The 25,386-nt window shown below is 32.0% G+C and overlaps 2 protein-coding genes and 1 long non-coding RNA gene across 3 annotated transcripts; all 3 read right to left on the bottom strand.

The window, feature by feature from the left end:
• Positions 1-221: 221 nt before the first annotated feature.
• On the bottom strand, positions 222-1,918 carry LOC133192947 (uncharacterized). The gene is made up of 3 exons (XM_061328983.1): positions 1,807-1,918; positions 907-939; positions 222-465 (listed from the first exon to the last, which is right to left on the bottom strand). The coding sequence occupies exons 1-3, from the start codon at positions 1,916-1,918 to the stop codon at positions 302-304; spliced, it is 309 nt and encodes a 102-aa protein (XP_061184967.1). The 3' UTR covers positions 222-301.
• A 3,825-nt stretch (positions 1,919-5,743) lies between these two features.
• On the bottom strand, positions 5,744-17,828 carry LOC133193057 (26S proteasome non-ATPase regulatory subunit 14). The gene is made up of 10 exons (XM_061329065.1): positions 17,721-17,828; positions 12,956-13,030; positions 12,526-12,645; positions 12,193-12,263; positions 10,391-10,541; positions 9,608-9,715; positions 8,945-9,019; positions 8,469-8,594; positions 8,019-8,081; positions 5,744-6,341 (listed from the first exon to the last, which is right to left on the bottom strand). The coding sequence occupies exons 1-10, from the start codon at positions 17,766-17,768 to the stop codon at positions 6,243-6,245; spliced, it is 936 nt and encodes a 311-aa protein (XP_061185049.1). The 5' UTR covers positions 17,769-17,828; the 3' UTR covers positions 5,744-6,242.
• A 4,762-nt stretch (positions 17,829-22,590) lies between these two features.
• LOC133193160 (uncharacterized) lies at positions 22,591-24,537 on the bottom strand. Its single transcript, XR_009721886.1, has 3 exons — positions 24,362-24,537; positions 23,433-23,592; positions 22,591-22,688 (listed from the first exon to the last, which is right to left on the bottom strand). It is a non-coding gene; the product is annotated as an uncharacterized LOC133193160 (long non-coding RNA).
• Positions 24,538-25,386: the final 849 nt, after the last annotated feature.

A 25,386-nucleotide genomic window follows, 5' to 3' on the forward strand; every position in this document is an offset into this window, starting at 1 on the left:
TCAGTTTGTAATATTATAATATCGATTTGAAACGCTCTTAATTGCAACATATAGGTCATAAAATTCTATCTAAAGCTTAAAAGAATACAAACTTCAAATCTGTGTCTATCTTAAGCAATTCTTTTAAAAAGAGGAGAAAACTTGACTTGTTATTATTTATTTCATCTTCTTGCACATTATCTTTCATATTTAAAAGGAGTTATATATCATAAAATCTCTCAACAATGTACAAGTGTTACAAAAATTATAACAAACAACAATGGAGTTATGTGTGTCGTTGTAGATCTTCTTTAGGAGACATTTAACCCTGTGTGGCCTTTGGCCCTCCACCTGCTCCACCACCCATCATACGCCTCAACATCATCATCTGCATCAAATCGTCCATGGCCATCATTTCCCCGCCTCCCAGCATCATCAATCCTAGTAAGTTATTTCCTCCGAACATTCCCCCTCCTGGGCCCATTACTGTGGATAAATCAGAACAAATACTCAGTATAGTGCTAAAACGTGAATTCACAGCAGATTTGTTGAGAAGTTCTTCTAACGCCTTGAAGGAGGTTTTCATCGATTTAATTTTTGTTACAGGGCAAAATATATCGCTATCATATATAGTTTTTGCAGTTATTTCAATCTTTCCATTTGGTTATTTGAAATAAAAAATATAGATGGAACTGCATATCAGATGTAATTTTCCCCAAAACTTATTTATTGGTAGCTGCGTTTTGTCGTAAGAGTTACCTCTAAAACTCCAAATTCAATGTGCTAGCAAGCAAGATTTATTCAAAATTGTTTGGACCAAAACATGCAATTACATGTATGAATACAATAAGATAAAAATAATAATAATTATAATAAAAAGACGATTTAGTGAATATGAGGGGTACTTGTTTATCAAAAGATACTTACATGACTTCATCATCATATAGTTCATCATAGTTTCTGAAAAAGAAATGTCATTACTAAAATACACAATGAACGACACAGCATGATACATTCATCTGTAATAAAGACTTAGGCCTTTGCATAGTATCTGTTTATTTGCATGTACGTTTCTTTCTGAATGCTTAATACAACCCAATAGATATGGTTCTAAATCAACGATTGAAGAGTTTCTATGCCTGAAAGTTCTCCTGAGATTCATGAATTTCTCAGCTCATCAACATGACCAAGTCAGTCCCCCAAGGAAAGAGAAGATTTTGTAAAGGTATATTCATTTCTAATAAAATAAAAACTTTTCCAAATGGGAGCTGATCATTGGTGACACAAATTTAATCATTTGACAAAGAAATCATCATAGTAAACTTGAATGTTTTTTAACCAGTAAAGAAGATTATAAAAGGTGTAACGAATTTTTAATGTATAACCAGTTTAGCCCATCCTCGAGGTCTGAACCCTGACAAGAAATTCACAGTTTTGGTTGACGGCAAACTGAGCATCATAACATTATAATCATGTTTAAAAAATTGTCTGCTATATGTCTCAGAGTAAAGATTTTCAGATCTAATAAGTTTTCAATATATGACAAATTTATAGACCCACAATGGGGTCTACGTCATGGGCATGAATTTCACTACTAGTAGATAGATAAGAGTTTATTACAGTTTGCTAGGTGGTAACCCAAGAGTAAAGAATACTACATATATTATAGAGTAAAGAATGTAAATTACTCAATCAAGGAAAATATTACAAGTAAACTTTCTATTTTTGTAAATTACAATCAATATCGGTATCACTCTATATACTGATGAGCGACTTTCTCCTAGAGTTACTATATCACTATAGGAGACCAAAGTGTTCATAGCACACCTGACATTCCAGATGACGGCTGTTGTCTTGAAGCCCCCCTGGATCTTGATCTCTGGCACCACGCACAACCAACCAGTAAAAGAGCAGCAATTAGAGCCAGAAAGGTCTTCATTGTAATCTAAAATCAATACCCAAATAAGAATAATGCCGATAGAAAATGATTATGGAGATCTTAATAGGAAATAGTTGCATTTGACATTAGTTCTTTGGGAAAAAAAAAACTTTTTATCTTCAAATCACTGTAATTTACAAGTGCAAATTACAGCATATGAATACATATTCAATGTCATCTAAATTCCTGTTTGCCGTTTAACCACAGTGCTTTGAATATTATATCAAATGTATATGATATTTTTCAAGTTTATAATTTCCCTCCTGAATGACCTCCATGTTATTTTTCAGATACACTCTTCAACGCCTGAACGTCAGCAAAAAAGAAATCAGATTTCAGATATTAATGACGTTGCCTCAAATTAAGGGATGATGAATACATTTTTATCATTTTATAGTGTATTCAGGTAAGGTTGTGACTCAAAGTAATGCAAGATTTGTTCGAAGTTTCGTTTAGGTTTTCTGCTCAACCAATATTTTAGAGTTGCACTAATTAAATGTTTGAAATAAGAAAAATCAGAGCGAATATTATACATGTACATATAATTGTTTTCCTCTTCCTAGAACTTTATTAAAATCATATTTTTGAATTGTTGGCGAGACTGCATAATTTAGTTTCTTCTAAATTAATAGGTGAAAAGTGACCTTCTTCTTTTTAAATCAATATCTAGAGATGCCGTGCTTCGTAAATGCATCAGAACTCCTTCCTACCAAATAATGAACAAATCTATCATAAATTCATATATTTATCGAGCATCAAAAGAAGTGATATGACGACACGTGATATAGTTCTGACAGTTAAATGATATGTTTGACTCGTACGTCACATAAATCTGTCCGTCTAGTTCTGTAGTATGCTCACTTTTATTTTCACAAAAATTATTTGGGATCAGGGAGGGAAAATAAGATAAACTTTATTTCTTTGAGCCCATTGGGTGTCTTAAATCTTAACTGAAGAACTGAAGAAAATTGTAATCTCTATGTATATCCATTAGAAAGACATTATAGGCCTATGCCAATATTTTTACGTACTGTTTTTTGACTACTTTAAGAATTATTTTAGATAATTGGTCGGTTATCATGAGAAACTAACAGATCTAGTTGGTTGACAGTTGCATAGTGCAAAAAATACTGGAGTCACAAGTTCTAGCGTCAGTTTACTGAATTTTGTTACTAATCCAAACTGATAGAAAAGAATATATCCACTGCTTTCTTTCTTTTTCTCTTATGAAAAAATACAACACCAAAAACATTTTAAAGGTAAAATACATGCAGCCATAACCAGAATTACGGGCATATCAGGTACTAATATTACACAAGAAATTATTTTGAAAACAATTCACTATCCGATACTGAGTATATCATTACATTCGTTTTTTTTTAATTATATTAAAATATAAAAATGATGTTTTAAAAAGTAAAAGACGATCCAGGACCAAGAAATAAAAGCTAGTAAAATACTTCAAGCAAGAATGAATTCAGACCTGCTAAACATTCAAAAGAAACAAAAATTGATGCATAGAAATTTTATTTAGCTCCATGGACCCTCGTGCCCATTAGAATGACTCAAATACAAAATCATGATTGTTGAACATTCTAACGCTTATCGGAGGAAAATACACGTTCTCAAAATTACCAGTATCCAGCGGAATTGTTTAGCGCTATAGTTTGAAAATTTATTTGAAAAATTGCAGACGGGATTATTCATCAGTAAATACCTAAATTTTAGACTGAAAAAGAAAGTTCTAAATATTTACCTGTCTAGTATAATGCAACAATGTAGGTCAGTTTTCAATCCTTTCTGATTTGACATATGATATGCACTTCGGTATATAAATAATATTTCCCTGCAATTAATATATGGAGGTATATTTTTATTTATCATTTATTACATTCCCTTGTCCGCTGTTTTGACACAAATCGCCCTGCTGTCAGGTGCGTGACGGATAACCATTCCTTCAACATGCGCAGGTCCATTTCAATAGGCTTGACCGTATTGGTCGGTTTTTCCTTTATTTGTGAGTGTGTATATATATTGTCCTGCGAAAGGTTACCGGTACTTGCTCGCACTGCTGATGAAAGTAGTACATCAAAACATAGGCAGGATTCATTAAACACTTTAGGCCGGAGAGCAACAAATATTTACGGCGTAGTAAAAAAAAAATATGCACGTGTATAATGTAGAAGTTTGCTAGAATATTAATATAACTTATAGTCTCAAAAAATGACCAAAGAAATATAAAAAAAAAGTTGCATAATGAGATACAAGTAGACATAAATATAAGACAGGGCGATAAATTAGATTTAGGCTGAGTTATGATGCATGGAATTGTTGGACTCGTTATGGTATACATCTAACTATATGCATACTCTAACTGCTACGCAGTCCTGCATCTTAATTACATGTAGATGTTAAGATGAAAGTAGAAAGAAGTATTTCTTCGTTTCATCGAATTTTTTTTATCGAGTTTTATACTACAGGGTGAACGAAAATACTTCATGAAAGAGAGCAATAATCCAATATATGCGTGCAATTAAGAATTATATGACTGTTCATTTAAATTGCATGATTTAATTAATACTCATTAATAATACGCACCATAACTGAATTATTGCTCTTATCAACTGGATTAATGATATCATTTCATTCAATATATACGTGCATCCATTCTTTAAGAGAGAGAGCATTTTAAATTAATAATGACATTTTTAACATATATCCGTCATTGAAAAATTATCTTTTATTGCTGCTCTCGTTGAAGAAAAATATATTTATGCGCATCAATTCTGATAAATTGAAATTTTGTTTATATTTCACTTTAACTTTATATCAATTGATATATATTAATTGCATTAAACAGATAAAGAAATGATTTATACCTAGCTTTAAAATTGATTTTGTGAACTATAAATCTACCGCTTTGAAGAACATCATCACTTCAATATATGAGATCAATGATTGAATTGTTTCGCGCATCAAATCAATTATTGCACGCAATAAATGAAATGATTTTCGCATCAAATCAATTATTGCATGCAAAAAATGAAAATTTTCGCATAAAATCAATTATTACACGCAATAAATGAAATATTTTTGCATCAAATCAATTATTGTTCACATCTATTTAATCGAAAAGCGTTTCAAATTTTTAATGTACTTATTTCAATTAATGAAAGCAATAATTGAGTTTATGCTACATGCATCTTCAAATATAAATGTAAAGATATCCTTAAATATTTACATTTCCAATGTCTTTGTCCAAGATAAAATTACAAATTGTAAAAACTCTTTATTTCTACATAAATCTACTGGTTCATCGATAGGCGCGGTTAAAAAAAAATCACGTGCGGGGCGGGACAAATAGAGACAGAAGCGGGGCTATTAGCACGGGAATTTGCAGAATCAGGAGCATGTAAATATAAGGAATAACTGTCAGATTTTTTGGATTCATGACGATGATCAATCGATTGGCTTGCGTGATAATTTTATGCATAAACGCCTTCGGCGTTTATGCAAATTATCACGCAAGCCACTCGATTGATCACATCATGAATCCAAAAAATTAGACAGTTATTCCTTAATTAAATTGCACTCAATATGCACGCAGATTATCAACTAAAAGAGAGCAGTAATTCAGAAACTGCACTCATTTACACATAGAATTATTGTGCTCTCCAGCTGTATAAATCATTTTGTATCAATTCAATTTTTGATAAATGTCATTAATTCAATTCGAAATTAACAATATTCAACAATTGCAAGCATCAATTTAGAATATTAATCAAATGCTTTCAATAATTTAATACATAATAGTTCAGAATATAATTGAAGGTATCATTGTTTATTTGAAAAGATCTTTGAGTTAATTCAGTACAATTTCTACACTGTATAAATTTAATGTGATATTTATAATGGACAAATGTGATTCTCATGATGATGATAGACTGTCAAATGAAACTGCAATTGTGTTCACTTTCAAACAATATAACAACGTCTCTATTTTACTGTAGTAACCAAAATGATATAAAATCCACTTATGATATACTGTAGCATACATGTATGTGAAGGTACATATATTTGCAAAAATAATATTATCATGTATGTGGATGAATTGTACTTATTCAAAACCAAACTCAGATCTTTGCTACCAACAAGTGATAGAAGTAATAGCACAATGGAATTTTATCTTTAAGAGTTTAAAAAGGTGAATATCTAATGTTACAATTGTATCATTTGTGGATGAAAATTTGAACTCTAATGCTACATTATATCACAAATGAATTTTATATCATTAAGAGTTACTGCCAGTTACTTCTTAAACATCTCATTTAAAGACCACTGTGTGAAGCATAGCACCTAAGCACTGGACAATATTTGTTGTCATCAATACATCGACATGTTCCTCAAGATGGCGTTTTGGATCCTAAAAAAATATATATGTAATACTTTAGTCACAGTGCATTCACAGGAATAATTAAAATTATATACAGAAATTATTTTTTTGCAAAATAAAAACTCTGAGGGTAGTTTGTGAGCTCATTTTTCAAAAACAGAGGCCCAGGGGCCTTAACGGTCACCTGAGTATAAAACAACAATCCATAGAGGATCCACAGAGCATAAAATAAACTGATAGAAGAAGCTTTTGTAAATCTTTGATCGTCCATTGTGGCCCCAGAGTCATGATTTGAACAAACTTGAATCTACAATGTATACTACCTGAGGATGTTTCCATGTAATTTTATCCAATAATGGCTTTGCTGTTCTTGAGAAAAGAATTTTTTCAAGATTTTTCCTTCATATTCCCATGTAAAACTTTGATCGTCCATTGTGGCCCCACCCTACCCCTGGGGGTTATGATTTTAACAAACTTGAGTATACACTACCTGAGGATGTTTCCATATAAGTTTCATCTTACCTGGTCCACTGGTTCTTGAGAAGAAGATTTTTAAAAGATACCATTAATTTTTCACTTATTCTTAATTATCTCCCCTTGCAAGAAGGCATGACCCTTCATTTGAAGACACTTGAATCACCTTAACTTAAAGATACTTTGTGGCAAGTTTAATGGAAATTGGCCCTGTGGTTCTTGAGAAGAAGTCGAAAATGTGAAAAGTTTACGCATGAGGCACACCCGCACGACGACGGATGAAAACAGATAGCAATATGCCATCTGAGTGACTCAGGTGACCTAAAAAAAATCTGTTTGCCTTTTCCATCCTAATACATGTATGATGGAAATATTTTCTGAGGTATGTACATTGTATCCAATTTTAGAATTACTTGTTAAAAACATAATTTACCCAGTAGATCTTAGGATATAGCCTCCCAAAATGCTCTTTTGACCAAAATATTTTTTAAAGAGTACATCAACTACATTCATACAAGTTGAAACACACCAATGGCACCTTTTATTATTCACCAACATTTGATAAACTTCACCTCAAATTTACAATGCTAAAAAAGGTTTTCTAATTAAAATTAATAATTCTAAAAAAGGTTTTCTAATTAAAATTAATAATTCTGGTCTTGTATCATTGATATTTTTTTTTTTGAAATCTATATGAAGATATTTATCCTTGGAAAATTTTTACTAACCAGGTCAAAATGTCTTTTGAAGCTTAGTAATAAGACTCAAAAAGCATCCAAAATACAAGATGCTTGTCTGACCTTTTAATCTTAAGACTGAAATGAACTTATGACTACAGTTCAGAGGGCATGTCGCTGCCTTGCAAAAAATAAAATCAAAATAAAAAAACATTTTGATGAGATCAATTACTGTCAAAAACCATACAAGCATATAGTCATCTGAATACTACAAAACAACACACTCAACGAAGTGCCAGGGATGACCAATTCTAATTCATTGTAAACATAATTTGTTATATCCATTAAGATCATAAAATGTCTTGGGAACTACAGGGAATGAAAATTATGTCACTGTAACTGTGAATTCATTACTGTATCTAATTCCTTTGCATTTATGTGGTCATAAAAGAAACATTCATGTTTTATAACATTTTGGTCTCTTTCTCCAATGAACTTGTAAAATTAAAATATGACAAACATGTAGTAAAACAACAATCTGATTGTTAATATTTACCAATTTTCCAACATTCTTAATTGCTAGTTGTTCCTGAGTCATTGTTTCCTCTTCTTCCAGAGCCTAGAAAAAAAATAGGAACAAAACAAAGATATAAAAGCATGAAAGAATTCTGTTGATTATTTACAGAGAAAAATTTTTACATGCTGAAATGCCAAATATCAAACAACTTCTTTCTACAATAGATGTACACGTATGCTTATATTTTCAATTATGAAATTTCAAAAACAATGGGAATTCTAAGATATGGATTTTGAGTCTATTCCAGTTATCTCATTTAAAGACAATAGAAATAATTGCAAATGATTTGTGTAAAATGTTTTTGACTAATACAGTTTTGTTTTGGGGGGGGGGGGGGGGGGGGGGTTGGCTTTATTTAAACATGTATGATAGGCCTACATACATGCATGACACAGTACAGGCAACAAAGACCAAGTGACAAAAACCAACCTTGTGGTAATTCTTTGCTAGTTCTAACATTTCTTTGACAGTCTTTTCATTATTGGTGCAGTGTGTTTTGTAATCTTCAAGAGATAACCCATCAACCCAGCTTTTCTTATGAAGATTCAGCAACATCTGTAAGAATGAATAAGAAACACTTTTTTTATTAATACATGAAGTTTACACATGTATGTGTAAAAAAAGCAAAAAATAAACAAACAAAAACTGTTTGATGACTTTCAAATTTAGATCTGAAAAGCTGATAAAATAACTTTAATATGTAGTTGAAAATAAATTCTTTGAAAGGTTGGGAAAAAATATATTGCATTTAAAGAACACATTATGTAGGGCAATATACACCTGTAAATAACTGCATGTCTGCATAAAAATATTTACCATAAAAAATTATAGTCTTATACTCTATCAATTATAGTTTTTTCAATACTTTTAAGTTTATCATATAGGTTTAGAACTTAAATTGATACCTTCTGTTCCAATTCGTTTTTTCTGTAATTGATAGCTATGGAATAATAGTGTCTGTTTAATCCATGTATTAATGCCTGAAAGTAAAACATAAAAATATACCAAGAAGCCTAAATGTAGAAAGATTGGCTTCAATTGCACAGGTTTTGTCTCACACATTTCACTTCACTTTTGGAGATATATTAGCCATAGCTGAAAGGATGAGTATAATTCTAACAAAATAATGCACAAAAGTCATGATTAATCTCATGATCTCATCAAAGTTCTATGAGGATAGTAAAAGCAAGAGAAATGACAGCTAAAATCTGCTACACAGCATATTTGTACCTTAGCTAAACAGAATTTAGCTACACTGTATTTTCCAAAAACAACTGTGCTCAGATTTTGACCCCAAATATTGAAGTGCATTATACATCTACATGAACAGATAGAGTAAAACATGCTTATAGCAAAATGCCAGAGATGATTTATTTCGATTTTCTTAAAACTTATTAGTTCATGATACATTTTATAACTACAGGGAATGAAAATTGCTGTATGCATGAATTCAGTAGTATGGTGTCTGCTGTAAAAAGGTTTTTCTGTATTTCAACAAATTTATTTTGCAAAAATCTGTAGAATACAAATTTAAGTAGAAGTGCACCATTCATGATTGCTAAACAAACCTGTATTGAGGGTTTCTGTAAATGTCCAAGATTTGATGTTGTTTGTCGAGGTTCCTGGCCTAGAACCATCATATTGGGGTTTATGAGTCGAAAAGCATCTATTACAACCTGAAAAGAGATAGCTACAATACCAGTCATTCTATCACAGTAATGCTAAGGAATGACTTCAGACATGGAGAGTAAGAATATTTATTATATAAAGACTTTTTGAACTTTTCTTTCAGGAGATTTTCAATTAACATATAACAGACCTTAGGCTTTTGTTTAGGAAAATTAAACTGATAGAATATTTGAAGTTGCAGTAAATATATACATCCTACAGACAACTGTCAGAAAAGTGTGTTGCTGATAATTATATTATAACATTTAATTACCATGGGACTATTTGGAACCTACAACATAAAATTGAAAAAAAATCCCTAACCATTGAATTCACTGCCCTCAAGAACATAAGATATTTACAATTGGTTTGTCTGTTGGATTAATGTTCTAAACTTAAAGTACTTAAGGAACAACTCAGAAAAGTCATCCACAAGAAAATTATGTGGCCAAATGAACTGATTGATAAGCAAATGGACTCTAAAAAGCTGTAACCAAATTCAATGACATTGCATGGTAGACCTCCACACAAGCATCAACAATCAACACACATTTATTATAACACACATACCTAAAAAAAACCTTATTGTAATGAAATTTGGAATGTTAACAGTTTGCTGAGTTGTCTTCTACAATGTAACAAGAGTGTTAGAAACTTAAAATTTATTCAGTAGTTTAATTTACCTTGCCCTTGACACTTTGGATTGGGTCCACTACAACAGCTACAGCTCTTTCAGACAAAGCCTCGAAGCTCTGTTGGGTGTTTATATCTACCCCTGATAACCAGCAACCAAAGCCAGGGTGAGAATGATACCAACCAACCACCATCTCTGGGCTACAATAAAAATATTAAAACACTAAATTCAAAGATTTTATAGCTCAGCTTGGCAAGTGTCTTCAGAAAAGACAAAGTCTCGCGGCAAGGAAATCCTCAATAATACCTATATTATATTCCAGTTAATTTTGAGAATTCATTGAATGAGGATGTATTTATATTTTATATGCATTCTGTAATTTTATATATATATATATATATATATATATTAGGGATGTCAATTTTACTAGGACAGCTTAGTCGAATAGTCGGTGGCTTTAGTCGAACGATAGTCGAGTACTCGTTGAAATTTAAATTAAGTTTTCATGTCATTTTTTCATATTTGTCTTATTTGTCTTTAACCGACTGCTAGCCTGTACAATATTTAATCTATGCTATCACCATTATATGACAAATTATTGAATCGTTAGCATTTATATTACGTAGTAATAAATATATGTATCCAATGTATTTGATTTTAAATATAATATTTACTGCACATTTTATCTATATACAGAACATCAAATGCTCGTATTTATCCTTTCTTTTCCTGCTGCTAGTACATGTACCCATTATTGATTTCTTACCTGAAGCCATTTGAATGCATCTTGTCAGTGACCCATGATTGTTAAACAATTAAAGCGTAACTCTTATAAAAACAAAGAGAGCTTGCAATAAATTTTAATTATGAGATTTTTCGCAAACAGTCAATACAATTTTAAAATGATTGATATTAAATCAGAAAAAGGACACCTTTAAATTATGCTCATAAATGTCACCCAGTTTACTTGTATTTACAAATATGTAACAGCTGTTTAATTATTCTTCATTAATTGATAGTTGCATTAGGCCAAACAAAAAAATATGTGTGGTTCCGGTTACACTTCCAAAAAAATTAGGGTAGGTAGGTAGGGATTTTTTTTTTTTGTTTTTTTTTTTTGTTTTTTTGTTTTTTTGACAAAATGATTTTCTTAATTTTTTCTAAATAATACTTATCACTGCTTTGCAAATGGCATTTAGATGTGGTGTGATAATATCCTAGTCAATATTGGTAGGGGACACCTACATGCTAGCTTGCTTTGGATTTAACACTATTAAACACTTGCACTATGTTTTGCAAGGAGGCCGTCATTGCTGAAACTAAAACTTAAACTGGAGCCATTGATGGAAATCGGGGGAAATTCCGGAAAAAATATGAAAATTGCCAAAAAAAAGTTTAGGGTCAGGGGTATAAAATAGGGAAGGTCGGGTAACCGGAACCACACATATTTTTTTATTTGGCCTTATAGAGATCTTCTTATGGAATTGCAGGTTGAAACTACAATTTGGATCTGACATCTATTAAAGTATGCCAATGCATGTTTGCCGAACAAAATAATCCTTTGAACAACAAACGAAGACTGGTTAAGCTTTTCCCTGAGTTTTACTCATGAGAACACTGAACACTGACACGTTAATAAATGAACTGAGCAGATTCAATTTTTACCTTGAATTTAAGATAACTATAGAGTAGCAAATTTTTTAATGAATAACCGACTAAAAAAATTTAGTCGATAGTTGGTATGATCGAATGATAGTCGAGTACTCGAATATTTGTTGACATCCCTAACATATATATATATATGTTATTATATATATATTTATTATTATATACGGTATATTCTATATTTACCGGCCTGTCTGTTTTAACATGTCCAACATTTTTGCTTGAAACACTGGATCCACAGCTTCAACACTCACACCCTATATAAAAAATGAATTCAAAGACCTTCATGAGCTTCATGATAATAAAATCTGGGAGACTACAATTCCTTACAATGGACTGGATTTTTTGAAATTCTTAAAAATGAATTCCTAATATTACTTCCATAATTTTCCTAAAAATAAAAATAGTATTAGAGGACATATTAGAGGTGTTTCTTTAATTTGTGTAAAACAGGCATAAGAATGTACTTTTATCTTGCAACATATACGTATATTTAAATGCATATGAAAAAGTACATACGGTCCCTGACTGCGGCATTGCAAAAACATCGATCACTCGCACTGTATAATCATCGACGAATTCCCCCAACATCAGTCCCATCACTTCCATAGGCACCCCAGCTCGACCATGCTTCAGCATCTGAACAATGGACATTCCTAATTTCCTCAATTTATTACTTATTACATTATGTCATTAATATATACACAATTTACTTGGCAAGGAATCAGAACAATACTTCAAAACAGGTAGATCCACAGATATAAACCTTCAAGGTAAACTTTATTTATAGTTCTCACTCTAACTAATTCAAGACAAATCATTTGAGTACAATGACCAAATAAGAAAATAAAAGGCTGGAATGTGGTGAATTGGCAAACACCTGAGACTCAAAGAAAAATTTCATATCACTAAAGAACCAAGTTGGAGTTTTGAAATTTGTTTGAGTTACCTTTAAAAGAGCTAGAGAGGAAATGTAAACTTGCTCAGCTGTATCCACTGTTGGCGCATCAGTAGGTGGTGCACCCTGAAAGGAGAAGAAGACATATATTAGTAAAATACAGTCAAACCTCTTTATTTCGATCTAGATGGGACCGAGAAAAATTTTCGAGATATCCGAGGATTCAAAATGTCGAGGGTAAAATACTTAAAGAATAAGTGGTTTGGACTTCCAATTCACTTCAACATATCATGGTATTCGAGATATTGGTGTTCAAGATACCGAAGTTCAACTGTATTTCAATAAAATTGAGATATAAATATACGGTATCCAGCTTTGATTTTGCTCCTCTTTTATGTTCCAGTATATATATAAATATACTTAAATAAAAGTGTAGGAGTCTACCAATCTTAAATTCTTTTGGACCAGATATATAGTTTTTGACATCATTGCCACAATCTGACAAATAATTTTTTTTTAAAACACCAAACTAAGTCTGAAGCACCTTATGAATCAAAGACAATGATTCCTCTTGTATATTGCACTCAGGCTGATCTGCCTTTTTGACAAAAAACAATTCAAAGATCTTTATTTCTTTCTTATAGATGAGTTCACAAAAAACAAGACTTTTGATTTTATCTGGACAAAGTCAACTTACACTGTATCAAAACTGAATGTTATATGAGAAATGGGCTTGGAAACAACAGGTATGAGGTCAGTTTCTTGTAATGATGCCGTGTTCAAAGTTTGAGGGTCAAGTTTTTAACAAAATCTTTATGGCATTCAAGTTTAATTTTTGGTATGATGAAAATTTTCACTTGATCATGTTGATAGACTATTTTCCAAATAAAGACAATGCCCTGTACAATTATTTTCTAAAATATAAAAAGTAAAATTGTGTTTCCCTTGCCAAAAAATAAATAAATAAATAAATAAAATTTATCCCCTCACAACGAAGTCAGAGAGGATATAGTAATGCACGCTTGTGTGTGTGTTGGGGGGGAGGGGGGAGGGGGTCGGTGAGTGGGTGTATAACAAAAGTTAAGCAAATAACAGCGTTTTTTTTTCCCATTCTATAACTGGTACCGGTAAACGATACCATTCACAATGCTAAAAAGCATTAATTTTTCCAAATTTTGAGACTAAAAATCCCAATTCAACTGCCAAGGAACAGACTATGATGACATCGTAATTCTTTTTCTTCCTCTTAAGAGATAAGTTGTAATATGACAGGACATGTGTTGTTGACAGCTTAGTCATGCTAGTGTGACTGTCGTACATTTTTGGCAACTTGAAAGCATGACAACGTTGAGAACAAGGGACATTAATATGTAAAACAATGAATACATGTTGATTATTCTTTAAAGCGTGAATTAATAGGTGATGAGGTTAGAATAAATGCAAAATAAATTTCATTTGCTGATATGACAGACAATTTCCGTTTGTTCTATTTCAACGTTATTTTTCCCAATTGGATTGGTACTGGACCCATTCACAATGGGTAGAAAAAATTACTGAATAATAATTCCGGTCAGGATTGACATGCCCTTTAACGAGGGGATGCTTTACTTTGCGGTCCCCTTGTTAATTTTTGTGTCTCTATAATTGTCATAATAGTGTGTAAATTGTGTACTTATTCTTTTAAAATTATAAAAATGAATTGAACACAGATTTATGAATTTACTTACCTTTTAATTACTTATATAATAAAGATGTTAGTATAATGATGATTAAAGTACATAAAGTACATACTTATAATTTCAAAGATATGTTAAAGAGTGCCCTCATGAAAACTTGTCACGACATACAATGATACAGTGCCCTTTTGATTCTTGGATTACCATTAGCTATGGAACATGATTTTTAAAAGCACTTCTTAATTTAAAAAGCAACACTTTATATTTAAGAGCCTTCAAAACCATTTCCAAAACAGTTTCATTTTTTGAAATTGGTTGAAAAATAAAAAAGTTATGATTATTTTTTGTTTTCATTTTTTCACATCTTGAAACAAAAAGTGTTGCCATTTTTTAAAAAAAATCAAAGAGACAAAACCTACTTAGCTACAATTCTTTATTTAATGCAAAGTGCTTTAAGACAATTATATAAACAAAAAATATATATTTGAATTGTTTTCCAGTGTATATAATCTCATGAAAAACAAATATTATATGGTTGCCAGAATTCGAAATGTGGTAACACTTTATCTTTTTCATTCTTTGCTTGATAAAAAGTATGAGAAATATCAATATCAAAAACTTAATATTTCTCCAGCTAGATTTCTTTGTAAATTCAGCATCAGAATTGCCAAAATAAATTTTTTTCTTAAAAATACCCCCCCCCCCCCCCCGAAAAAGGGAGGGGGTACATACACAATAAAAAATTAGGAATAGAATTCTTACTAGGGGGAACAAGATGTTTTTCACAAATAATGATTACTTTGATAAAGCGAAAGGATTAGGTTTAAAGTTATGAAACTTAATATACCATGATCAGAAATTCTGTAAGTGCATCGTAATTAAGCCTCAGCAAGTAAAATAGAAGTTAATAGATCCACAAATTTTTTACATACACATCAAACTCGCACACATTTTATTTTAGTATTAGAAAGTTACAAGAAAAGCTAAACTGGCTATACATAATAATTATTCAAGAGAGTATTGCATGAGGCACAAAATGAAGATATGTTTTATCGTCATCCATGAATTTATGTATTGGAATATTTATGTTAAAGAAGTTAAATGACCCAATTCTCAATCCCATTATTTCTCACTTAACCTACATATACATTACAGATGTTGTTTCTTTCAGTAAGATGTGATGTACAAAGTTCTGCTCGATTTCTTTTGGTTTCTCTAAATTTTATTTGAAGTATTGATGAATTATTTTTATGAAGTAAAACAAATTGATCTAGTTACAGATAACTTAACGTAGAACCTACGTCGTATTACGTCATACTGAGAAAATGAGTTTAGACTGTCTTTTTGGTGTTAGACCCATTATGACGTCATAATTAATTTAATGTTACTTTTTCCCGTACTTTCTTCAAGAATGTCTCATGTAATGAAGTTACACAACTGTGATAATGTGAATGACATGCAACTATTTTGAAGGAAATCAAAAATCCTAAGAAATCTAAATAGTACAATATCTTGATGAAAAGTGTCTGAGACAAAGATCTGTTAAAAATTGTGTGTAAATTTTGGAATGTCTATCATGAAATGACGTGCATTCTCTTTCATAATTATTTGTTAATTATTCATAATGGTTGGTGTATAATAATAATGTTTCCCGAAATTATTAACTTTTTAAATAAAAAAAAAATACATTTTTTGATAAATATTCACATTGTAAATCTGAACGTAACCCCAAAACAGTAATTTAATAATTAAATCCTGTGTAAGTGCAAAAAGGTCAACAAAAGAAGTATGGATAAATAGAGTGTTATCATTCGTTTGCGGGGAAAGGTATATATTTTAATCACTTTTTGTAATCATTTGGGTATGTTCTTCAGCATATTAAAGATTGAAAACATTCTGACAAAGACTTTTGAAAAATATTTACAAATTTAGGTGGTAAATTGACTCAAAAAATATTGAGCACATTTGCCTACATTCGTTGAAATGTGGACTTAATCTTTTATGTCAATTGAATAAAAAAGAATTTATTCTTGAATAATATTGCTTAATATGGTTCAGTTAAATAAAGTCTATAAACGACGATGTTTGAAGAAGTATTTTAGTGATTTATTATATTCTCTTTATTACCAGTACCCATAAAAATGGATAAAAATATGTAGTCGCTGTGTAAAATTATCCTTCCAAGTTGCACAGACTGCACTACATTTAATAACCAAGAAACATACCATATATCTTTAACTGATTGATAAGCGAGAGCTAATTTATCATTTTGAAAAGTTTGAAAATCTTTTGACAAAGACTTTTCCGACATAGGTTCTACCTTAAGGGTTGTTGAGTTGGCTTGGCTTGAAGGGGGAGGGGGTTAATGATAAAGGGAACTACCGAGTAAGTTATAGGCCATTTCTGTGAGTGTACCGGTGTATTTTGAAACTTTCGATCTCCAATTTTTAATACAATTATTTTAGCTTGTGAAAAGCAGACGGCACTGAAATGTGACGCTGAATATGACCCTCATCGTCGTACATCACCTTACAAAGTCAAAATAAACTAAATTGTTGAAAGCAAGATATTCACATGATGTTATGACCATTTGGCACCTCGCAATTTACTAAAATCCTACAAACCCCTCATGCTTTCGTTTTCCTTAATGACAGCAAAGGGCAAATAACCCTGTCAGGCAAAAATAGTCCATGTGATCAAACGTGATTTGGTGTTGAATACAAGGATTTAAAATTATTTTTAGATTGAATTCTCATAGAAAGTACTTTTCTGTTTTATTATAATCAGGTTTTCTTGGTGTATATTCTCAAATTCAATTTTTTCTCTTGAAACGAATATTTCATTATTATTTTTTTCCCGCCGAATTGATGCAAATTATTTATTTTCATCGATATACACTTGCAGTAATACTTCAAGAAGGTTTCCGAAAAACTTTTGCAACTGTACATTTCATCGTCTTACTGTATCAGTCCGTAACACACGACCACCCGATCGTTTATTTTTCACGCCATTTTTTGACAACACAAATTTAGCAAATATTAGAGTTATCGCCCGTTGCTTTTCCGTCACTATTACCATACCCTTTTTAGAGTCGAGATTTAACACTAAGCAGATGAAATTAGTTTCACTGAAGTTATTACCTGTCCTAAGCCTGGCATTCCACCGCTTAGACGAAGCAATCTGTCCATTTTTAAAGTTTATAATATATTGTCCAAGTAGAATTTTGGTGATATTTCGAAAACAATTTTTCTTTATCATGCACCACAGGATCTTCTTTGGCGAATGTAAAATACAGAATGATAAAGACGATGCAGAAATTTCCGGAAATGTTGACGAATAAGGGTACTGAACGTCTTCTTAATTAATGATTGACCAGTCACCTTAATGTTTACAATACCAGGGGCCCGTTTTACAAAAGAACTTACGACTAAGACCAAAAACTGTAGTTGATAGTAAACTTTTTACAAAATTAATTATTCTGTTTAAAATTGCTTTTGTAAACATATCTTACTGCATTCCTTTTAAAAAGATTAAAACCATTGTCAATATAATGTTAATTAGAAAGTTATATGCAAAATTAAATTTTGGTCTTAGTCGTAAGTTCTTTTGTAAAACGGGCCCCAGGAATTTTACGTATCAAAGATGTCTGACGACGTTTTTTTTTAATTCTAGGGTTTCACTGGCGGATCCAGTAATCTTGAAAAAGGGGAGGGAGGGGGGACCAGTTTGGGGTCGGGGTAGGGGCCCACGACCACACCAAAAAATTTTGATTTATTATATCTTATGTATATCTTGGACACAAAAGGGGGGCCTTGCCCCCTTCTGAATCCGCCAGTGGGTTTGCGAAGAGAAGTAGATGTAAGCGAAAGCGTATATCTACTTCTGTAAGGAGAATACATGAATCAACTCTAGATATACATAACTTACACCCTTTTGAAAATAGAGTTGGTCAGGGATTTTTATAAAATGTTTGGACTGATATTAAGATTTATGAATAATATAACGGTTAAAAAATTATTACAGACACAAGTCCCCGTGGAATGATCTTAAAAAATTGATATTTACAATCTATATATACACAGTGAAAATATGCAGAATTGTAATGCTCACTTCTCCGTCTAAGGAATTTAAAGCCTGTAAACATTTTCTTAGAATGTTTAATATCCTATGGTTGACATTTATTAGACTTACATAAGAATTAAACTGCAAATGTTACTTGATGTAAGTATAATTGACTCAGTTTGAAACTATAAAAGGATATATTTTCAATAGTCCATGCATCAAGAATCAAACTAAAAGGTTACTGAAAAAAAAAACATACACAAAGGAGATGGGTAAACAAGGTGTGCAGAATGCCTATAGCTTTAGATATATAAAAAAAATCATATTCAACCTGTGAATTTAGCATTTAGAGTAAAGTTGTCATTATTGAAATTCATGAAATTGTGATAAACAAAACTTTTCTGAGGAAAATTTTCTTGGCAAAAATTATTCTGTTATTAAAAAATAATGTGGTATTCGTGGGGTTAATCCTAGCAATAAAAATCCTGAGTATCATTTTCTTTCGAGACTAACACGCTAGCCATTACGCTACGCAGCTCCTGATTTGTGGCATTTAAATCATGTTTGTGATATGACCTTTGAAAGATACGAATGTTGTATCATAAAAATGTAATTTTAAGGTACAGTGGGTCTTTGCTCCATGTTTTCGTTAACCAAAAAAATTATATTTTTACGCAAACTTCGAGAATAATCCTTCAAAAAAAAAAAAAAAAAAAAAAAAAATGGTGTGAAGACCCACTCATGTCGAAAAATTGTCTAATTGTTTGAGAAAATGATCCTTTTTGCCCTTTCAAAGGCAAATAATTTCAATTTTTGTGAAATTTTTGCAAATTGAGGAGATTTTACATAAAGTATACTTTAATGTTCGATAAAATATCAAAGAAAATTTTGTTATAATTGAAATTTAATTTTTCACCTTCATATTTGTCGCACTATAGGCATTTTGCTCGCTTTGTTCGCCCAACTTCTTTAGACTTTTAAAAGAAATCATCATTTTGAATCAAACTATTTGTTTGGATTATATAGCCTTCTGGTGTTTTATTGTGTGAAAAACTACAATAGAGAAACTTTTTAATTTTATACCATGAAACGTACATTGACTTCAATGGCTTTGTCCTAACAAAAATTTACTATAGTTAACTATAGTTTACTATAGTGAAAACTTTGATACTTTAATTTACTATGAAACTTTACTCTGGAACTTTTTTTGAGATTTCAAAGCTTAAAATCTCTAAAATTCGATAACAGTAATGTAAAATTTGGAAATAATGTGTGAATATACCAATAGTATTTCAATTTAATATACAAAATGTGCAGGTATGAATTGAAGAACAAAAAATATAACGCTCTGAAATCCATAGTAAAAAAAACTTTGATTTACTATAGTGAATAAAAACTTTGATACTATAGTAAACTATAGTAAACTATAGTTTATATATAGTACTTTTTGTTAGGGTGTGGACATGACCTCCCCCCTCCTCCCCCCGAATAAACACCCCAGGTCCAATTAAGGATATTTCTAGTTGTCTTCTTTTACAAATTATTCTTCTAACACACATTTACAATGTATTCCATATACCCCACCCCCCCACCCCCACCCCAAAAAAATAACGTCGAATAAATACCCCAGGGGCCCGTTTCGACCAGTCGCAACTCTACGCCGTCGTGAACTCGGGACTAACCCGAAGATTTGGGCTTCATTAAAGAGTGGCTATCTTTAAGCCGGACTAAAGTTAGGCCAAAATTTTACGTCAGTACTCATGAGTAGGCGTAAGTTCGGGCGTAAACATAAAATAGAGACCTGTAATTAGTTACAAAAGATTTGTAACATGTACGTGTAACCAGGGACCTATATACTAATATTTAGGTCCTTGGTGTAACCTACACGTACACGTTTACTAGCCGTGAGCTAAAAATTACTTCAGCTACATGTACGCGTAACACCGGAAGTGCTTATAGCAGACGTCGAAACCTCAGGAAAGGGAGATTTGAGGTAAACAATAAACAAATTAACTTTTTAAGTCTTGAAATAAGTTATGAAAAGGGAAACTAGAAAATATTTCCGAATTTTAGAACAGCGGGAGTGGGGAAATGTTCTCTCTATAAAATTACTATGCCAAAAGGCTTTAGAGTTTGCAGAGATGTTGAAAATTGAGGGATTTCACTTCCTGTAATATTAGTCTTGTCCCATGATCCCTTGCACTTCGTTATTGGGTTGTCCCATGATCCCTTGCACTTCGTTATTGGGTTGTCCCATGATCCCTTGCACTTCGTTATTGGGGTCATGTAACGGCTGTATCCATGTTTAATGGCGGCGCCCATGACGCATCTGAACGTACGAAATTCATAGCCTGTGAAAAAGATTGGAATACCATCGAATAAACAATTTTTCACGTAAACTGCGTGTACGTATTGATTTTTCCGGTTTCTGGCTGTCTTTTTCTGTGTGTAGTAGGACGTGACAAGCCTTTGTTACTTAAATTACTTAGAAATAAATATGTAAACAAGTTTTGCTCTATATTTCGTAACAGTTCAAACAAGTGTTTAGAGGCGTAGCTTAGTTTTTCTTTCACCATGTAAAGATGTACTTTTGGATGCTTTTTAAATTTTCAGTGCCCAAATTTCCAAGACATTTCGATATAATATATTTTGAGGCTACACTACGTTCGAATTTTCTCCAACATGTTGTTGCTCGCGTGTATCGACATATATCTGACAGATACAATGTACACACTTACCATGCTTGCAGAAATACTCTGTGTGTGTAATGGAGGGGGGTGAGGTAGTATTATTAGCCTGGTTGTCTTTTTAGTTCTTTGGGACATTAACCAGTTGTTAACATTAACTAATTAATATGAGATAGAGATATGATCATGTTTGGCCTTTTTCTGACAAAAGAATTATACTTTGGACACCCTGGGGATCTTTTGAGTTCTTCTCAATACATGTTGCAGGCAGCAAGAAATGTTCAAGGCACTTTCATTGTTGTAGATGAAACCCATTGTGTTTTTGATTGCAAATTAATCACAAGTTGTGTTCATACTTTCATCAGCAAGAGAAAGCCTTTAGCAAGTAGGAGGACAGTGTTTTGAATGCCTGCAGATGTGTATAACCCATCCAACCACCCCCATTTTATTCATACATTTAAGAGAGCTACACACTGTAAAATATATTGTCGCCCGAGTGGCGCAGGGGTTAGAGCGTTTGTTCTAGAGTCGTGAAGTAAGGAGTTGATCCTTACATCGCGGGTTTGAATCCCACTGCGGGACGTGGAGACCGGTCCTTCGGATGAGACTGTATAAACCGAGGTCCTGTGTAGCAGTAGGTGCTGGCACAAAAAGATCCCTCACTGCTTAATGGCCCTGAGTGCCGAGTATAGGTCCAATATTTGCAGCCCTCCACCAGCAAGTGGTGGCATCTCCATATGAGTGAAAAATTCTCGAGAGGGACGTTAAACAACAAACAAACAAATACACTGTAAAATATAAACTCACATTTGTATGGCTTTGGAGTGGAGTTGGAAAGGCTGCTCATTCCTTCTATTATTCTGAACACATATGATTTTTCCCTTGCCATTTCATGTTCAGCATCCAAAAGAGGTTCATTATTTTAGAACTGAACCTTCTATTTTATTTCCAAAATTCCAATTTAAAACAATTAAAGAAACAAAATGCCACAGCAGAAAATTTGCTTTATTTTGAACACTATTGTGACTTTTAAGATTTGTCTAATATATTTTAGCTAAATCAAGCAATGGTGAATAGCATATAGCCAGTCTTGGTTCTCCAATACTGTTCATTTTTGTAATTAGAAATAGGGGGTGGCCAAAGACAAGTAAAATGATTGAACACTGATCCTAGCTGGCCCACTTTCTAATATGGAAGGTTTGAATGCAACTGCTTCTTTGCAATCCTTATATATTCATTTTTAAAATGAAAAAAAAACATACAGATTTAATACTTTATTACAGCTTATAGACAAGTTATAGATAAAGCTGCAACACCATTCTTCTTTCATGTGTCCTTACAGTAGTGACCAGTGATGACCTGGAGTAAATAGAAGGAAATCAGTATAAATACTCCTGATTTTAATGAATAAAATAAAATACACATGTTTTGAATCTCTTACCAAAACATATTACTTTTCATCCTGTAGATGATCTCAACATGATATCTTTATAATACAGTGTCCATGTTGATGTTTACAACCCGATAATTTACAATTAACACTCTAAGCATTTTATCGCTAATAATGCTTTTAAAAAAAAAACTGAGAGAAATTAATGACATCTTCAAACCAGAATAGAGAACAAGTGCCAAAATGAAAATGCATGTAAAACTGAAACAAAAATAAAGCTTTAATATTATGTAAAAAACAAGATGTGTTTGTGAAACACTATGAACCCGGCAGCAACAAAGTTCGAAAAAAGCTATTTTTAGCATATAGGTCACAGTCAAGGTCACAAGGTCATTGACCTTGGTGTCATTTAAAAGAGCTTAATTAGTGGAGTAAGCATACCCAATATGAAGTCTCTATCTCTCATGGTTCAAAAGTTATGGTGAAGGATAAAGTTGACAACAGACAGACAGGACAAAAACAATATGCGCCCCCAATCTATCGATCCGGGCGCATAAAAAAATTGAAATGCAAGGTAAAGTACATGTATTTTATAACAACACAAATGTACGTAATTTTCTCATAAATTAAGGAATACTTTAACATATTTGCAAAAGGATATCAAAATAAAACGAACATAGTTGCACTGAAATTCATCATTTATATGCACATACCAGTATAAAAATCTTTATTAAAATTCCAGTTACAGATGATCCACAGGGTTCATAAAGTTTTCGAGCAGAATCATTCCAAAATACATTGGCTCCAGTTTATGGCACTTCTTTGGCTTCAGGAATGAATATCTTCAGAAAGCATATTTTTCAGACTTTAATCCTATTACAAAAAATTAATGTCATCTTTTATGTAGTATGACACTATGTATTCCATTTTATGCTGTAGACAGGTATTTAATTTCTGAGTTTTAATTTATCTAAAAGTACAACAATAAGAGATAAAAAGAGTGCCTGAAAATGTTTTATTAGGGGTTGCAGTGGATTTGGGGGAACTCAGACTTGGTTCTTCTTATCAGTTATGGGGGTCTACATGCATTTTTTTCCTGAGAGATAGAGAGAGATCCTTTTCTGTTAATAATGCAATTCACGAATTCAGCTACAAGTATTTTCATATGAACAGAAACAGCTGAGAAAGGCAAGAATGCCTCAAATATTTGTTAAAAATGCTGATTGATTTAATCAGATTTTTGCTTGTTAACTTAAATGACATAATAAATTATCTTTGAGTATAAAATAATGTTAATAAAATTCGCTGCATGCATGTGTACTTTGGAACTGCCTAAAGTATGTCAATAAACGCGAGCAACGACATGTTGGAGAAAATTCGAACGTAGTGTGGCCCCAAAATGATTTATTTCGAAATGTCTTGGAAATTTGGGCACTGAAAATTTAAAAAGCATCCTAAAGTACTTCTTTACATGATAAAAGGAAAACTAAGCTACGCCTCTAAACACTTGTTTGAACTGTTACGAAATCTAGAGCAAAACTTGTTTACATTTTTATTTTTAAGTAATTTAAGTAACTAAAGCTTGTCACGTCCTAATAAACTCAGAAAAAGACAACCAGAGACCAGGAAAATCAATACTTACAAGCAGTTTATATGAAAAATTGTGTATTCGATGACTTTCCATTTTTTTCCACAGGCTACGAATTTCGCACGTTTAGATGCGTCATGGGCGCCGCCATTAAACATTGATACAGCCGTTACATGACCCCAATAACGAAGTGCAAGGGATCATGGGACAAGACTACCTGTAATATCTGCTCCTTCTCGCCATACTCTTCGTCAGTTCCAGATCTTTGAATAAAAAGTAAAGTATAGAATAGGAAACAAGAGGCCCATGGGCCGTAACGCTCACCTGAGTCACTTTGACCCTGCTATATATTCTTCAACAGCTGATTTTCCCCTTTAATTTCATATTGTGGAACAACATCTAGCCATACGAGAGCTATGATTTAATCTAAGTTGAATCCACAAAAGTATTTGGATGCTTCACTATCAAATATTTACAATAACAAATATTTTTCCTTAAGATTCTTTGCAAAGATCTCATGAACTACCATGGGATGAGTAAGAATATTTCCATTGTGATGTAATTGAAGTCAAAAAATAGTGCAATTTTTTTTCCAAAAATTATCGTTGAATGACAAAAATATGTTTGAAGTCATCAGAAAAATAATGTAAATATAAGGTATGAATTTAATTTTTGAGAATTCATGAGTACATGAACTACAAGGCTTCACGCCTGCATATTTATGATGAAGCGCTAACGCGCTTCATGAAATACAATGTATGCCTGCGTGAAGCGTCGTAGTTAATGTCCTCATGAATTCCCAAAAATTAAATTCATCTCTTAATACAATCAAAATGGTTCTGTTGTTTTGTATTTTTTCCCCTGTACACACGCATTATATAAAATTTTGATCTCTGATTTCGGCCCAACCCTAAATCCAAAGATCATAATTAATGCATATATTTAGTTTGTTTGCTCTTTAATATTATTGAGGGTGGTCTTGACACTCTTGAAAAAAATCTTTAGAACTATACAATGTATTAATCTCGTGAAAAACTCTGATCCCTTATAGTAGATCTTCTAATGTGGCCCAACCCTAC

Source organism: Saccostrea echinata, unplaced genomic scaffold (assembly GCF_033153115.1).
Source record: "Saccostrea echinata isolate AGI-Se365-2 ecotype Australia unplaced genomic scaffold, CSIRO_AGI_Sech_v1 ptg000001l, whole genome shotgun sequence".
NCBI lineage: Eukaryota > Metazoa > Mollusca > Bivalvia > Ostreida > Ostreidae > Saccostrea > Saccostrea echinata.